At 38.7% G+C, this 17,788-nt stretch overlaps 1 protein-coding gene across 1 annotated transcript in view; it reads left to right on the forward strand.

The window, feature by feature from the left end:
- Window positions 1-17,788, forward strand: part of EYS (eyes shut homolog) — an 874,211-nt gene that overhangs the window by 619,489 nt on the left and 236,934 nt on the right. Inside the window, exon 36 of the mRNA XM_054197017.1 lies at window positions 8,457-8,569. Within this exon, the coding sequence (XP_054052992.1) occupies window positions 8,457-8,569 (113 nt within the window). The remainder of the gene's footprint in view (window positions 1-8,456; window positions 8,570-17,788) is intronic.

Here is a 17,788-nt window from a genome sequence, read left to right on the forward strand (position 1 = left end):
TGCAGAGTTCTACAAATCAGACTTCAAAATCAGGCATATTTCACAGGAATCATGAAGATGTGAAAGATTATTGAATCCTGGTATATTCTGATATCTACAGTGAGAATTTTTAAGCTATATAAAATTTATCTTGAGTGGAGACAAATAAGGAAAGATTGTACTATGCTTTGTTTTCTTTTGAGTTAATTATAATTATTTTTTTTTTAATAAATGTTCTGCTCATAAGCCAAAACCTCATTATATTATTTATGAATCTGTAGTGAAATGATAGCATGCAAGCTCATTTCACTAGGAAGTCAATTCCAGGTTAATTCTACCTAACAGCAGCTCTAATTTAGGGTAGTCAGTAAGGGATGTTAATAAATGGTTTGGCATATATGTGTGAACTTTTCCTACCAGGTAAGTATCTGTACTCATTTTTGTCAAGTATAAAGGGCATTTAAAGAGCATGGTTACTATATGTCAAACGTATCTGCATAGTTTCTGAATAGCGAATTGTATTAAATTAAATTTCTGGTGTTGCTATGACCCTGACATTTTCAGGCAATTTAAGTGTTACAGTTTGTCAGCATATTAATGTATTTTTGTAAATGGGAGGAGACCCAACTGCATGTGAAGTCTGCATTTTAATACGCTGCTAATCACAAACAAGTATCTATTCTCAAAAATCGCAGAATAAAAGCTGCTTACTTTTGCTTGTTTGCATCAATAGCCTTTTTATTCCTAAAGATGTCTAAGAAGACATTAGGTTTTTGTATAGATAGCATAGCACTCCCAAGGCACGTAATTGACAAAGTGTTTATAATGTAGTTATGATTACAAAACAAAGAAGTAAAGATTTTAATACCACTTTAGACAAATGCATTACATTCAAAATATACACATATTAAAGTGGGAGAAATTATTAGGAACCCAATCAGTATGTTTGTTTTGGGGGGAAGGAAACCATGTTGTTAAAATATTTACCGATAATAGTGCTGGGGGGAATACGCAGATAAATGTTTATTTCCAAACCAAGCGATTAATTTGCTGTTCAGTGTGCAAAATGGATCATAGGTTGCCATAGCGAATTTTCCCTACACCAACCTGACATTCAGAGTCTTGAATGAACTTAACTAGGCACAGTAGCTGTCGTACATGTTAAAACTATATTGTTCCTGACCTTTGTGTTTATTCGTTGCCTATGTTTTCTATTTGTTTGTTTATTTGTGTTTAAAATCCCAAGAATGAGGGCTTTTGTTGAAAAACGTACATGGTGTGACTGGAACAATCATAATTAAGCTTTAGTGAAACTTCAGAAGAGGATAAGGGAGAGAAGCAGCAGCAGAGCTCTAACAAGTTGATTTATGCAGCCAATATTAAAACAATGTTCAGTTTTTCATTTTTTAGGGAATTTTATGGGTCCCATGTAATTTCCAACTCAGAATTGTGTAACTGTCTTTGTCCATGTGCATATTAGATTTGCAACAGATACTGCATTCTGCTAATTTGAAAATTGTTTTATTTACTATTTATAAAAGACAGGGGTGAAAAAAGAATAACAAGCATCTCTCCTGAAGAGTAAAATGTGAAACTTCATAGGACAATATATTTTCAAAGATTACCTGGTATAATTTGTCATGATAATGGCAGCAAAAGCAGACTGCTGACTGTAACACTTGTCAGTCCATCGCGCTTATTTCCTTGCCAAAGTGACTGGTAAAGGAATGGTATGGAAGAGAGGCAGCCTTCTGTTGTCCATAATCCTTATCAATAGTCTGTGTCAGCCATTGTGGTAAATCAAATGATACTGGCCTTTTAGTAGCCGAAGTGTAACTTTGAGAAGGGGAGTGTTCACATCCAGCCCTTGAACGCGAGTTTTGTTTCTTTCTAAGTTCCAGGAAGCCTCAGTGCAGTTCTCTAAAACGTGTTTGTGACACGGAGAGCCCACCTTCCCCTTCCAGCACCTGAACCTTAGTGGCTTCAAACGCCACTTTAAACAGTTACATACCTTTCCACGTTGTCGCATTGTAGTAATATATCTGTTTTAAAGTCCTAACTGCCTCTGAACCTTTGCTGCTACAGAAATACGCAGTGAACTGTTAACAAGCTTATTGAGCCCTTCCCATGGGTTGGGAGGCTGGTTTGTTTATTGTGTATGGCGTGGCACAGTTTGTTATGTTTCAGAGTGGCTGAACAGCGCAGAGGAAAGCAATTCGCCTTGCTTCAGCCATGTCGTGCTTGTGCAGCATCTCTCTCTGCTGGGAGGCAGAGATCTCTCCTTCCCCGAGAGAGCTGGGAGCAGCTTTTGGCAGCCTCAGGCAGAAAGCCTGGGGGAGGAAAAGAGACTGGGGCAGTCCTGAGAGGAACAGGGCGCTTACTTAAAGCTTGGCGGTGACTCTCAGCCATCTTGTAGAAGCGATGGAAAAAGGAAATTTTACTTGGGAGCAGTTCTGTGCATCTGGAACACTGAATGTTTTTGATACTGAGGTCACTGAGCTTTTTAAAAAGCAAGACAAGAGGAGGGGGCCCTCCCTGCAGAGACAGAGGAGGGAAGTGGGAGATTTAGAATCATAGAATCATAGAATTGCTGAGGTTGGAAGGGACCTTTAAGATCATCAAGTCCAACCTTTAACCTACCCTGACAAAAGCCACTTCTAAACCATGTCCCTAAGGGCCCCATCTACCCTTTTTTTAAACACCTCCAGGGATGGTGAATCCACCACCTCCCTGGGCAGCTATTCCAATGTTTAATAACCCTTTCAGTGAAAAAATGTTTCCTAATATCCAATCTAAACCTCCCCTGATGTGACTTGAACCCGTTTCCTCTCGTCCTATCACTTGTCACCAGGGAGAAGAGGTCAGCCCCCATCTCTCTACAACCTCCTTTCAGGTAGTTGTAGAGGGTGATAAGGTCTCCCCTCAGCCTCCTCTTCTCCAGGCTAAACAACCCCAGCTCCCTCAGTCGTTCCTCATAAGGTTTGTCCTCCAGACCCCTCACCAGCTTTGTAGCCCTTCTCTGGACACACTCCAACACCTCAATGTCCCTCTTGTAGCGAGGGGCCCAAAACTGAACGCAGTACTCGAGGTGGGGCCTCACCAGTGCCGAGTACAGGGGGATGATCACTTCCCTAGTCCGGCTCACCACACTGTTCCTGATACAGGCTAGGATGCTGTTGGCCTTCTTGGCCACCTGGGCACACTGCTGGCTCATATTCAGCCGGCTGTCAACCAACACCCCCAGGTCCTTTTCTGCCGGGCTGCTTTCGAGCCACTCTGCCCCAATCCTGTAGCGCTGCATGGGGTTGTTGTGACCCAAGTGCAGGACCCGGCACTTGGCCTTGTTGAACCTCATACCATTGGTCTCAGCCCATCGGTCCAGCCTGTCCAGATCCCTCTGCAGAGCCAACCTACCCTCAAGCAGATCAACACGCCCACCCAGTTTAGGGTCATCTGCGAACTTACTGAGGGTGCACTCGATCCCCTCATCCAGATCATTGATAAAGATATTAAAGAGAACCGGCCCCAGCACCGAGCCCTGGGGGACACCACTTGTGACCAGACACCAACTGGATTTAACTCCATTTACCACCACTCTCTGGGCATGGCCATCCAGCCAGTTTTTTACCCAGCAAAGAGTACACCTGTCCAGGCCATGAGCAGCCAGTTTCTCCAGGAGAATGCTGTGGGAAACAGTGTCAAAAGCTTTGCAAAAATCCAGGTAGATAACATCCACAGCTTTTCCCTCATCCACTAAGTGGGTCACCTTATCATAGAAGGATATTAGGTTTGATAGGCATGACCTGCCCTTCACAAACCCATGCTGACTGGGCCTGATCACCCTGTTCTCCTGCATGTGCCGTGTAATGGCACTGAGGAGGATCTGTTCCATGACCTTCCCAGGCACCGAGGTCAGACTGACTGGCCTGTAGTTCCCCGGATCCTCCTTCCGGCCCTTCTTGTAGATGGGTGTCACATTTGCCAACCTCCAGTCATCTGGGACCTCCCCGGTTGTCCAGGACTGCTCATAAATGATGCAAAGTGGCCTGGCGAGCGCTTCCGCCAGCTCTTTCAATACCCTTGGGTGGATCCCATCCGGCCCCATAGATTTGTGCACCTCCAGGTGCTGAAGCAGGTCCCTCACCGTTTCCCTTTGGATTACAGGGGCTTCATTCTGCTCCCCATCCCTGTCTTCTAGCTCAGGGGTCTGGGTGCTCAGGGAACAACTGGTCCTACTGCTGAAGACTGAGGCAAACACGGCATTAAGTACCTCAGCCTTTTCCTCATCCTTGGTCACTATGTTGCCAGCCCCATCTACTAGAGGACAGAGATAATCCTTAGTCCTCTTTTTATTGCTAATATATTTATAGAAACTTTTTTTGTTGTCCTTGACAACAGAAGCCAGGTTTAGTTCTAGCTGGGCTTTGGCCCTCCTGATTTTTTCCCTACATAGCTTCACTACCTCTTTGTGGTCCTCTTGAGTGGCCTGCCCTTCCTTCCAGAGGCCATAGATCCTCTTTTTTTCCCTAAGTTGCAACACTAGCTCCCTGTTTAGCCAGGCCGGTCTTTTTCCCCGACGGCTTGTCTTCTGGCACATGGGGACAGCCTGCTCCTGCGCCTTTAAGACTTCCTTCTTGAAAATCATCCAGGCTTCCTGGGCTCCTTTGCCCTGGAGGACTGCCTCCCAGGGGACTTTGTCAACCAGGCTCCTGAAAAGCCCAAAGTCCGCCCTCCGGAAGTCCAAGGTAGCAGTTCTGCTGACCCCTCTCCTTGCTTCTCGCAGAATCGAAAACTCTATCATTTCATGGTCACTGTTCCCGAGACAGCCTCCAACCTTCACATCCCCCACAAGACCTTCCCTGTTTACAAACAACAGATCCAGCAGGGCACCTTCCCTAGTTGGCTCTCTCACCAGCTGTGTTAGGAAGTTATCCCCAGTACATTCCAGGAACCTTCTAGACTGTTCCCTCCCTGCTGTATTGTATTCCCAGCAGATGTCCGGCAAATTGAAGTCCCCCACAAGGACAAGAGCTCACAATCTTGAGACTTCTCCCAGCCGTTTATAGAATATTTCATCTGCTTCCTCATCCTGGTTGGGCGGTCTATAACAGACTCCTACTACGATATCTGCCTTGTTAGCCCTGCCCCTGATTCTTACCCATAAACACTCAACCCCATTATCACCATCATTTAGTTCAAAGCATTCATAACACTCCTTAACATACAGGGCCACACCCCCGCCTCTCCTTGCCTGCCTATCTTTCCTGAAGAGCCTATAGGCATCCATGGCAGCACTATAGCTACGTGAGTCATCCCACCATGTTTCTGTGATGGCGACTACATCATAATTATCCTGCTGCACAATGGCTTCCAGCTCCTCCTGTTTGTTGCCCATGCTACGTGCATTAGTGTATAAGCACTTCAGCTGGGCTATAGGTCCTTTCTCCTTTTTACTGGCGGGAGCCGAAATTCTGCCACCCCCAGACGTATTCCTAAGGAGCCTGGTAACGCCCCCTATCTTTTCCAAGTCTAGGAAAAGAAATCTGAAATCTATGAAATGGTTGCCATGTTCTAATTTAATATTTTGTCTTCTAGTAAAACCTGGGTTTAAAATCTATCAGTGTTTTAAAATCTCTTTTTCCTTTAAAGAAAAGGGCAGGTGGTTTTACCTCAAGGCTCTGGACAGAGCAAGAAGCCATCAGAATATGGCATATGGTTTACTGGCTGGTAAGGAAGAGGCAAATATACAGGCTAAAAGCCATCATTCTTTTTATGACCTTTAATGATAAGAAAAGAGATAAGGAAAAGTATTTTGGAAAAATCTCTTCCCATTAATTTAACCAATTTTTGACCCCATTTAGATTTATACAATCCACAACTTCCTATAGCAGAGTTCCACAGCTTAATTTTGAGTTGCACAAAAAGTATGCCCTTTAGCTTGCTTTAATCTTTGCACTGATTTATGTAATTTCATGTCCTTTTGATCCTGTATTGTGAGGAACTGTGAAAACTCTTTTATTTGTCTGTGTGCTACTCTGTTCTGACTCTCCTTGATGGCGGGTTTGCCTGAATAAAGAATCCTAGTCTATGCCTTCACTCTCTGGTCAGAAACTCTTATATGTACCATCATCATTACATACCTTACAGGTTTTGCACACTGTAAAATTTTTGCGTGTTGTGAAATCCTCTTCTCAGAATTTTGTTTTTTCTATCCTGAGTAACACAGGAAACGTTGAGCCACTTGTGAATGTGCTGAAGAGCACAGATCCTGATACAGATGCTGAGGGAATTTCTAGAGGCTCTCCATATTGAGAAAGCTCACTATTTAATCCCAGTTTTTCTGCTTCTGTTTCAACAATTCTCTTCATTTATTGAAGGCCTTGCTTGTTATCCCAGGGTGACTGAGTTACTCCAGAATCTTTTAGCACAGAAACCTGTTAAAAGCCTTTGGAAATCAAAGGCTATGTGCCAAGGCATCCTTTTTCACATTTTCTGTGTTCCTCCTGGGACTTGTGATTTCCCTTTCCAGAAACCATCTTGACTGCTCCCCAGTACATTATGTTCATCTATGTATCTGTTAATTCTGTTCTTTAATGTAGTTCTTAATGGTTTGTCTGGAATGAAACTGAGGCTTGCTGATGCATAGTTTGAGGTGTGCCCTTGTCCCCCTTTCCCAAATCATAAAAAGCAAAAAACCCCAAACCCATCCAAACCCAACCCAAACAAACAAAAAACCCAAAAATTCACACCTACCATTCCCATTGTTTGGATGCCATTTTAAGTGATGGCTACGGTAATTTCCTTTAGGACTTCTGGGTAAACGCTATTTGATTGGTCTTTTTTTTTTTCCTTTTTTTTTTTTTTAATTGTTCACTTTGTTTATTTATTTTAAAACATTTTACAGTAGTAATTCGATTTGAGATCTCTGATGTATCCCTAATAAAAAGGGGTTCTGGCCTGGGAACCTCCTAGAGCTCCTCTACATTAAATTTTGATTTGGAGAGTTCATTTACATTTCCTGCTAGAGCCTTATCTCTTTGAACATTCCTTTTATACTTTGATGGTCTATTGGCCCTACAGCTTTTCTGGCAGGCTTACTGCTTCTGTTGGGTTTTAAAAAGAATTTACTGCTTGCCATTATGCTTTTAGCAAATTGTTCCTCAAGATCTTTTTATTTTTCTTTACTTGGCCTCCTTTATTGGATTTTTGCTGCCAACATTTATATAACTTCCTATTTTTCTTCATTTGGACATGACTTCAAATTTTAAAGGATGTATTTTAGCCTTTATAAACATTTTGTACCCTGCTATTTAAATATTCCGGTTTCTGAGGGTCTCTGAAGTATTTTTTTTTTTCCTAGTAGTTTATTTACATTTTATGTGAACCTCTGATAGTTTAAGTATTCATCTGCATGTGCTTCACCCTTTGGGATATTCCTTTGAATTTCCCTTTAAAAAGTCTCTTAGTTTTTATGTAGTGTTCCTGTACAAAATTATGTCCTCGTTGGCTTTTTTTCTGTTGTTTCTGCAGCTACCTAAACCTGCGGGTATCTAAACCTGACTTCATGCTCAGTGTTAGGAACGGGTCCTTTGCAGTGTTAAGGACCAAGCCAAGGCTTGCTTCTCCTCCTGTGGGTTTATGACCAGCTGCCATTTAGTGCTTCAGGTCATATCCTCTTCCACCGTTACCATGTTTTCTTCCTGAGTAGTCCCCCAATGCCCTATTCAGATGTGTGAACTTTCATCTTCATGGATAGTTCTTTTTTTTTCCTATTTTGGCATGAAATTTATTATATAAACTATGGAGTCTTACCTGCTATGTGGCCCCAAGGACAGGTACCTGTGATCTGGTGTGACCAGGAACCTGTTCCAGTCCAGTGGTCCAGTTCATAAAGACTCAGTTGCAACATTTTGGGTGGTTTGTTTATATATTAGAACACTTCTCAACATATTGTGTCAGTGTTATTTGCTTAGATGGTGAGATATGCATTTATTGTTCTGTGTTTTGTCAGTGCCCCTACAGTGATTCCCATTTTTAGTAGGTCCTTTGCTATCTTTGAAACATTATTAATGGTACTAGATTTCTTTGAGCTTGGAAGCAGTAAACTTAAAAGTAGACTTTTAAAAGCTTCCTTGTTTTCCATTCCCCATGACCTGTTTTCATCTATAAAAAATAAATACTTAATTAATTTTAGAGAATTCCACATTTTGCTGGTGTCTCACTATATCTGTGGTGCTGTCTGTATGTCCAAAACTCTATGAGTTTATTTTTAAGTCAGTACTGCTTGTCTTTCTGTAATTTCTTTTCACATTCAAATTTTATTTTTTTTTAATGTAGTTAGAGAAAAAATGGAGGCCAGGAGGGTTCTTCAGGAGTAGGGTTAAATTATGTTACAAATCTTTTGCAGAAACTTAATTATTTTTAAAACTGATGGCAGTGACAACAAGAAAAATAACTGTCCATTTTCTCCTTTGTAGATACCTGGACCTGTCTACAATTTCACTGGCTGTATACAAGTCACAGAAATCAATAATGTGGGACCTTTCAACTTCTCTAATGCTGTGGGAAGAAATAATGTTGACAATTGCAGGTAAACTACCCTCTGTGCCTTTTCAAATCAGAAGAAAGTATTTGTGATGATTTTGCTTTCTTCCTTAAAAAGGGTGACCATTTTAGATAATTTCAACCATAGTTACAGAAAAAAAAAAGTATTATATAGATGGGTATTGTGCTTCCTATAATGCTTCTGAAGCCTTTTCGTTATGTAAGATGCTTTTTGCAGAGTAGTTCAATTAAGCTTGACAGCTTATTTAGAGTGAGTTTTCACCCAATGAATGCTGAAACACACTGTACTAAGCAAGATAATCTGCAGCAAAATACAGGAGTGGGAAGTGGGGTGATGTGCCAGTTGTGTTTCGACTCATGGTTTGGGGATTTCCATTAGTCTTGTAACAAATCCTGATGACTTGCTGCTACATTTACTATGTATGAGATGTTGAAAAACTGGAAAGTATTGTTTCTGAATACATAAAAAACCGCCATTTGGTTTCATTTTTGCATATTCACATTGCTGTGGTCACTTATTGACTGAAGTAAAAGGCTATGCAAAGACAATGCTGTAGATTAAGATTCTGTTCTGGCATATAAAAGGTTTGAATGTGGGAAAGTGGAAAACAAAAGTAAGTAGAGGTGAATGACATTTGTAAATCATGAAGACTTTCAGAAAAGAGTATGATTTTAGTCATAGAACATATGTCCTATATCCCTGGAGAATTTTGCGCAAACCTTTTTACATATGGCTTTAATTTTTTCCCTAAAATTTACAAAATAGCTTAATTGATGTTTGTGTGCTTGTTTAAACACTATGTTAGAAAGCTAGTGCTAACTAGCTTTCAGTGGATCATTAATGAAAGATCCATGAGATCTGGACTCTGCACTCCTACCACGAGCCCGTTAATGAACTTACACACATCACACTCAAAGTTATGAAAGGACTGTAAACATCAAACCCATTATCTAATCAACCACCTGCCTCAAGTCCTAGGCATCTAATCTTTTGCCAGTAAAACTTACTCTGAACATAAAGTTCAGCTTGTTACACTGCACAGACCTGCCACCATTTTTATTTAGAAGAGCAGCTCAGTGTCATCTCCTTGTCCAAACTTGATGAAGAAATAAATCTTTGCACCCTTTGAGTTACCCAAGGCATTTTGTTTGGAAAGTGTTCTCTAAGTGCATTTAACAAACAGTTATGGGTGTAAATCCTGCCCTGTGACACGTGAATTTCGCATCTGCCCACACATGGCAGCTTGCGGCATCCTTTGCTCTTCACTTTAGGTATAACCCACATGCATCCTGACCATCATCAATCCTTACATATAAATTTTGCTTCCCAGAAAGTGTCCAGGAAGCCCAGCTGCCATTCTGATTTTGCAAGACAGGCTTCTTGGGAAGAGACATTTGTTTTGAGAAGAAAGGAGAAAGTGCGTGAAGTTGCTTAAATAGGCCAGTAATGGATTATATATGTTACAAATACTAGTAGCTGCTGGATGCTAGAAAGCCTGGTGTACTTACATCCTGTTTGCAGAATTCATATGGTTCTGTTGATGCAATATTGCTACAGTTGGAGCTGCCTGGCAGTAACAGAGTACTCTACAATTTGGCAGACAAAGCAATCCAATTTCTTCCTGTAAGAACATCCCTGTATTTATCATCCAATGCCACTAAGTATTTCTGCTCTTGCTGTTGTAATTTTTCTTTAATTGACCTTCTACATATCATCACCTGGTTTTCGATTTTTAATGCTTTTGAATGCCCCTGCTTTTGCATTTTTAGCCATACTCTAGTGGCATTCAGTTACTCTGCGGGGGTTTTTACTTCTTGGTGCCCCAGCAGCATGGATTACTTCGTTATTGTGGTGTACATGAGCCAAAGGGACACATATGGAAACTTCTTAAAGTGTATGGGCTTGCGAGTGAATTTTAAGGTTATGAATTTTTAATAGGTCTGAAATTTACTCAAATGTGTTCTGCCATTTTTTTTAACTGGGTCTATTTGAATTTTAAAATACCAAAAGGATGAGCTAATATGTGCAAGGAATATAGAGAGCTTTCAAAAACAAATTTTAGATACAGTTCATTAACCTTTTCAAGACTATAGGCATCACTACTTCAGGACAAGTCAGTACCTTCCATAGGATATTATATACTCCACGTTGCTTATCTCAGAGATCAACGCAATGTAGGTTACTCTTTAAAAATTTTTCAGAATTAAGAAATGTAAAAAACGAAGCCATAATATTAATTTCACTGGCATACATATCTGACTATCTGCTGTCTAAAATGCCCTAAATATATAGGGCAAGAACGCTGTTTGGAACTTAAGCGTTCATATTTTGTAATGCAAATTTCATAGACTGCAAAGGAGGGAGAATTGTTTTAACTTAGTAGAACTGAATGGGAGATGTGGGCAACATGGAAATTGCCTTTCCTGTAATTTTGGAAGCAGGTACTAAATTCTGCTTAAATTCAAGAGGACAGTTGGTAAAGGCAGCACTGGGCAATAGAATAAGATCAAAGACCTTAAAACTTGCAATGACCCTAATCGTTATGAAAGATGCAGGATTTCTGTGCGTGCTCAGAAGCACTGAGGCTTCAAGCATGAATCTTTAACTCCGTTAATCTGGAAGGCCATGGCCCAGATCTTCTGCTAATCACATGCATCAATGTTTAAGCCTGGAGCTCATAGATACACGACAACAAATGGTACCGTGGGGAGGAGAGAACAGTAGGAGGGATGTATTGCACTGAGGGCTCCTCAGAGCTTCCTGCTATAGGATGTAACCAAAGTGGAATAAGAAATGGCAGAATAATGATCTGGGCAGGAGGATGAATTTAAGCTTGACTCTCTGAGAAGCAGATTTGCAGCCATAAAAGTGCTCTGAGTGCTTTCAGGAAAGGTTATAATAGAATCGTATCAATTAGTAAAGGTCAGTCTCCAATAGGTAGTTTTCTAGAATTATGCTAGACTACATACTTATCTAAATCTTGTCAAAGTTTGTGTTAAGATTGTTTAAACTATTCCTATCTCAGAGCTATGACTATATAGGCAATTTTGAAAAAGATTATATAATGGCGAACAGTAGCAGAAGAGACAATTGGAAATAACAGATCTCGGACGAGATCTGTTAAGAAATGAAATCTTTTTTATTTTTTCCTTCTTCTGAAGCAGGCAAGATACTTGTGATGTGTTAATGCAATATAAAGTTTTTGTAAGTGTTTCAGAAAATGGAATAGATTTGCAGGAAAAATGACTATCACTTTCAGGTAGAGTACAGATGACATATATAAATTAAGCTTTGAGTCCCAGTATTAAAAGCTGGTGTTTACTGCAGCTCACTTCTCGTTTAGTGTCTGTGAGCCAGGACTGCTTTATATTCCTGTAAGAGTTTACCGCACGTAGTAAATTCAAAGGTTCCAAATACACGCACATAGATAAAATATATACATACAAATATAAATATGCATACGTCGATGCATATGCATATACATCTATCTAGCCAAGCCATGATTTGGTCCTTTTAAAAAAATTCCTTACCGGCAAACAGAAAAACACTGCTGTTTTCCTAAGAGGAGCCTCACTGATTTATGCAAATGCACACGGCTGATTTGCACTCACAGACAGGAGCTAATAAGCTGAGTTTTTCATTACTGCCCATTGGACAGATTTTCAGTTGATTTTTTTTAAAGATTTCATTTTGCTGTTAATTTATCTTAAGATGTTTTCTCCAGGCTGAAACTGAGCTTCATTTCAGGGAAGGCTCTGATTGCTATTTGCATTTAGGAAAGAGGCTCTTGAATGTGCATTACCCAAGTTCCGTTCCATCAAGAGGACTGATGGGTTCCCTAATGCATGGCAATTTTCTCAGGAGCTATGCAATACATTTTGGAGATCTCTCCATGTTTTCAGTAAGCCCTCGGTTCCACTTTCCCCTCACTTAACGCACTTCCCAACAAGCTCTAAATCCCCTTCCTTATGTGTGAGTATTCCCCTTTCCATTCTGTGGTTTTCTGTGATATTTTTACAAACATCCCAACAGACCCCTAACAGCTTTGTGAAGTTCAGTCTCCTGTGCAATTTCTCAGCCTGTCTCTTCCTCTGTGGAATTTCCTGCTTTTTAAGAATATTATAAAATATCACAATTTGGAGCATCTGACACCATGCGTCTGAGATGTTTGATTTCTGTCTTTGGAATGAACTGCATATTTTGGAAAGTGGAAAGTTGGGCCTGTTGAAATTTATTTTTCAGCTGGTTGTGAAAATCGGTTACCATTTAACACCTGGGAAAGGAAAAGTGCTTATGGTGGTGCATTCTGTACGTTAATCGTAAGAGTCCTTACAAGACTCAGGTGAGATTAAAAAGTTTCTTCATATGAATCCACCTGAGCTGAAAAACTTAAATTCAATCAAATGTACACCTGAAGGGGAAATCACAGAGTTCCAAACTTAAGCTTTCTGTCTACTTACATCTTAATTTATGAATAAATGCAAGACCCTATGAGAAACGTTGCGCTTCTGTTATATGTGAAAGAGAGATTATTTGTACTTTTAAGTTATATTCTTACATCTCAGCATAGGTAGTCGCACTCATATTTTTTCATTTACAATTTGGAGTTATGTGCTTAATTCTGAAATAGGAAAAAAAAAGATACAGTGTTCCTCAACACTGTAGAAGAAAATGATCAAATGAAAAATACTATTAGTATTAGCACTATTTGGTTTTATTTATTTAACAACCTTTCTGTGTTTTCTGTGATTAGCATAGAGATGGGACTAAAAGTTTCTGAAATACAGAATCAGAAATATCATTCACGTGTATTCACCACATATATGATATTATGTTAATAAGAATTCAGTGCAGTTTTAACACAGAGACTGATAACAAGCATTTGTTCTTCTTTCTTTATACATTTATTTTCTTACTGGCTGATAATCTTTTGTGTGTGTTTCTAACTGCCACTTCCTCCTTTTCCAGTGCCTGAATTGCTTTTATATACTTTCATCCCCTTTGCTTGATTTGCCATTCTTGATTTCCCTCATCTTTTACAAAATTTGTTTGCAATGTTTGCTTTACATTTGTGAGTTTTGCTGTCCTGTGCAATTTTCTTTCTGTTCTGCATATGTATATGAATTCTGTTTTTTTTTCTGTTACCTTTTCTTCATCCTTTGGCATTCCTGTTCAGATGGTGGCTTTTCAGGGATACAGACTTCAATGTTGAAAAAGGAAAAAAAAAAAAAAAGTGACAGATCTAGTCTTTCCTACTGTTATAAATCCTCAAAATCGCTTAAATTGTTGTGTAAGCCTTTAGCTCAGTCTTTTGAAGTATTCTGTGAAATTGTTTGTGATGGGTATTAGACAAATCCATGTGTCAAATACATGCAGGTGAGATAATGTGTGTTTGTAAATATTTCGTTTCTCTCCCTATTTCTGGAAAAAGTTCCCTCTCATCAGCATATTACAAAACACCAGTCTTTCTTGGGGCAACTCTCTATTTCTGAAAGAATAATAATAATTTTTGGTGATGTTTATGTTGACCTTACTTACACTTCTCTAACTTTAGGCACGTGTGTTATAGGAACAGAGGATCGTTTCTTAATTCTGTCAACAGAATTCAGTGGCAGTCACTGTCTGTTACTGTGTCTGTAATGAACAGTGAGATGTGGATTTCTGCTGGAATTGCCAGGTGTCTGCATGGAAGCTAATAAGACAAACTTAAAAGATACCATGCATTTTTTTCTTCTGTTTCTATCAAGGAGCCATTTGCAAGTTTATATGTCAATGTATGCATGCCAATGCATAAGTCCGAGGCAGTGTGTTACTGCAAATAAATAATATCTCAGATATTTTGGAAAACACCCTGATACAGTTGCACAGAAAGGAAATTTTGTTATGAATAAGACTTATGGATTTATTAATTAAATTGTCTTTCTAGTACTGTTCATGTGTTCATTATTTTAGAACGTATTTGTTTCATGTTCTGAAGAAAAGGTTCCAGTGCTGGAGAAATGCTATTTTGCACTCATGTCACAATTTGTATCCATTTTAGTGCAGTTATGCAATACTGAATATCTCCAGTTACTGGTGATTCTTACTCTATATGATTACGAAATTTATTAACAGAATTTATAAAGCTTCTTTCACCCCAAATATTTAAACATTGCATATAAATTGATCCCTTTATACATCAGTAAAAAGTGTGAAGCTTTAATCAGAATACTCATAGTATAGAACAAAATTTGTTACATAAGTAGTTTAGGCAGGAAAAATACGTGTTGATGACTTTTGTTGCAACAAAAAGTTTCTATCTATCTGCTTTGGCATCTTTACGTTGAGCGGTAGATTGAAAGCGCCACAAACAACTGTGATTAGTGTATAAAGTCACTGTATCCATCCACGGCACATCACACACATTCTTAAAACATGGAAATAGGAGAGATTGCCTATCATCAGGAGCCTGTTCAGTAGATCATCACAAGTTCTTACACAGGAGATAAGAGAGTTAAGGATGTGACAGAGCTCAGTGAACCACCACGGAGTGGTGCAGAAATTCTGGGAGGCATTATAGTCTAAAGGACAACACAGTGAATTCTCTGTACTTGGAGCTTCTTCAGTGTCAAGAGTGATCAGAACTAGGAGGCTGCCAAGATAGCTTAAAAGCCTTTTTGCAGTCTTTCAGCCTTTCTTACCTCTGGGTTACATGGTAATCTGACACATGGAGAAGTGTAGGATTTCAGAGGTCTATTTTTAGCTCCAGCAAATGAGGAGAACCCCCTTTTTGCTTTACGTCAAAGATCGTAGTTCCAGGAACCCTACAGATTGCCACAACAGTTTGGGTTGCTCTAGGTTAATCATAGTGTCACTTACCTTCTGCCAAATTGCTTTGAGTATTTATATTTCCCTAGAAATTCTGCCATTCAAACAAGAACTGTGCTTGAACATGATTAGCTTCTGAAATGTAAAACTTCTAAGATTTATGAGAAAGACTTATTTTCTCATGAATGAATGTAACTTTTTCATTTCAGATTTCAGCACAGCTTCCCCGAAAAACAAATTATGAATTCCTTTTCCTGGAATTAAAAAAAAAAAAAGAATTGGATTGAGAACATCCTAACTTTCCTATAAAATTGGAGCAGATTCACAAAATAAAAACTAAATTTAAAGCCATTTTTCAAAGTTCTTAAAAATTCACTACCTATTTTTTCACAGCATTAATAATACCATGTGTCATAGCCATCACAGTGCTCTTTGGAAACTTTACCTTAATGCTTAAGAAAAATTATTTTAGTGACACAAGACATCAAGTAGTATGGTTCAGTAGCTTCCTGAAATAATCACTTGGGCTTCTAGCCAGACAGGTATGTGAATAATAAACCTCGCTTCTTCTACTCTCTTAGAACAGAAAAAATAATCTCAATTTTTTCTGCCCGTTTAAAAGTTGCAGATGGGTGCAGGGATGGTTTGACAGAATTCTGCTTAAGAACATTTCGATATATATCTACTCTTAAATTTTTTATGAGCAGTGGTTCAAGAAAGCTAAGTATATAACAGAAGGAATTGTCTAAAAAGAATGGAATAGCAGAAGAAATTATCTTGCATGCTTTCTTTATTGGACTACAGTCACATTTAGCTTTAGTGCGAGCATTTGATGTCATTCCAATTACAGCAATCTATAGAGAAAAAAATGTTTTGTTATATACTCACAAATAATTAAATATTGGAGCAGGTTTCCATGACATCCAAGTTACGTGCAAAGAGTGCCTCATAATGGAGATGTAGTTGTTCTTGTTATTATACCAGACTGTATTGTGAAGAGAGGCATATTAGATAGAACAAGTAAGAATGAGAGTCATACTGAACGGAATAATTTGCCTACTGGAAGCTTGAATCAGTATAATACTTTCTCTTTGATTTTTGAGATTCACTTTTGAATTTGATACAGGAGTAATAAGAAATCATAAGAGTTGCCTTCAACTGCTTACAGCCGGAATCTGAAGGGAAAAGTTGGGAAGTTCAGCTATATTCTGTCTAGCAGCTCTCTGCTGGCATCCATTCTGTGTCCTTCATTGTGTCAGTGAATAGACCTCAGGACTTCATGACTTATAAAGTATTTGTGGGTTAGTAAAAATCTCATTTAACGAAGATAAAAGTGAAACAATCAGCAACATCACAGAACCTTGTGGGTTTTTGTAGAAAATAAAATCCATCACAAATAATATTCCACTTTCTGGAAAAGGTTTTGAACATTTTTTACAATAAAAAAAGACGGTTTGAGCTTCTCTTTGGCAGAGCACTTTTAATAACAACTGTTCATTTCAGAAAATTATTAAGAATCCAAGTTTTAAAACCAGATTTTTTTAAAGTCCCTTATATTATTGATATCCAAAAGATGCCCACTGTAGTGATATGTATTGTGAACCTATGAATCAAAATTTCATATATTAATATGCAATTAACTTTATAAAATGTATTTTCAATAAAATAAAATTCCTCTAAAATCGTTCAAACATTGCAGGTTTAATTATTACAAGAATTGTAAGGCCTGAAAAATGGAAATATGTAGTAACTTTTTTGAAGTTAATTTTGTACAAAACTTTGTATTTGAAGTTCTTCTTTAAAGAGGCCAAACCCCAATGGTACAACAATGTTCTGAAGAGGTTTTTTTTAGTTAATGTAGACAAGCAACTCAATGTAAGCTTCTGGAGCAAAATGATAAATGTGATTTCTGTGTGTCTGAACAAGAAAGCTGGAAGACAGTTTCATTTCTGTGTACACTGTTGATTGTGATATCAGTTGTACTGTATTGCATTGTGTACTGCTGTGCACTGGAGCAGTACCTAAAAAGTGCAAAAGATGAAAGGTATAATTTAAAAAAAATCCTCAAAGAAATTGGTGTTTGGTTTTTTTTAAGAAAGGTTTGCAGAAAGATGCTTCAGGAATTCGGACTCTTTGCTTTTTTTCTAAAATATGACTGAGGTATATAGTTTATACGAAGGTAACACATATCTTTAATGAGGAGAAATACTGGACACAGAGGAGGTTTCTTTAGCTCAACAGAGACCAGCATGTTAGAACCAGTGGCTGAAGGCTGTAACCAGATCATCTGAATTGGTAATAAACCAAAAAGGCTGTAACAGTAATGATGATTATAATTGGTGCAAACTACCAATTGAAGTGGTGTCTTCTTCACGTGTTGCTGTGTTGCAATTAGACTGCATATTCTTTCTAGAAAGGATTCTCAAGACAGGCATA

The sequence above is a fragment of the Rissa tridactyla genome, chromosome 3, assembly GCF_028500815.1.
Source record: "Rissa tridactyla isolate bRisTri1 chromosome 3, bRisTri1.patW.cur.20221130, whole genome shotgun sequence".
NCBI classification, from domain to species: Eukaryota; Metazoa; Chordata; class Aves; order Charadriiformes; family Laridae; genus Rissa; species Rissa tridactyla.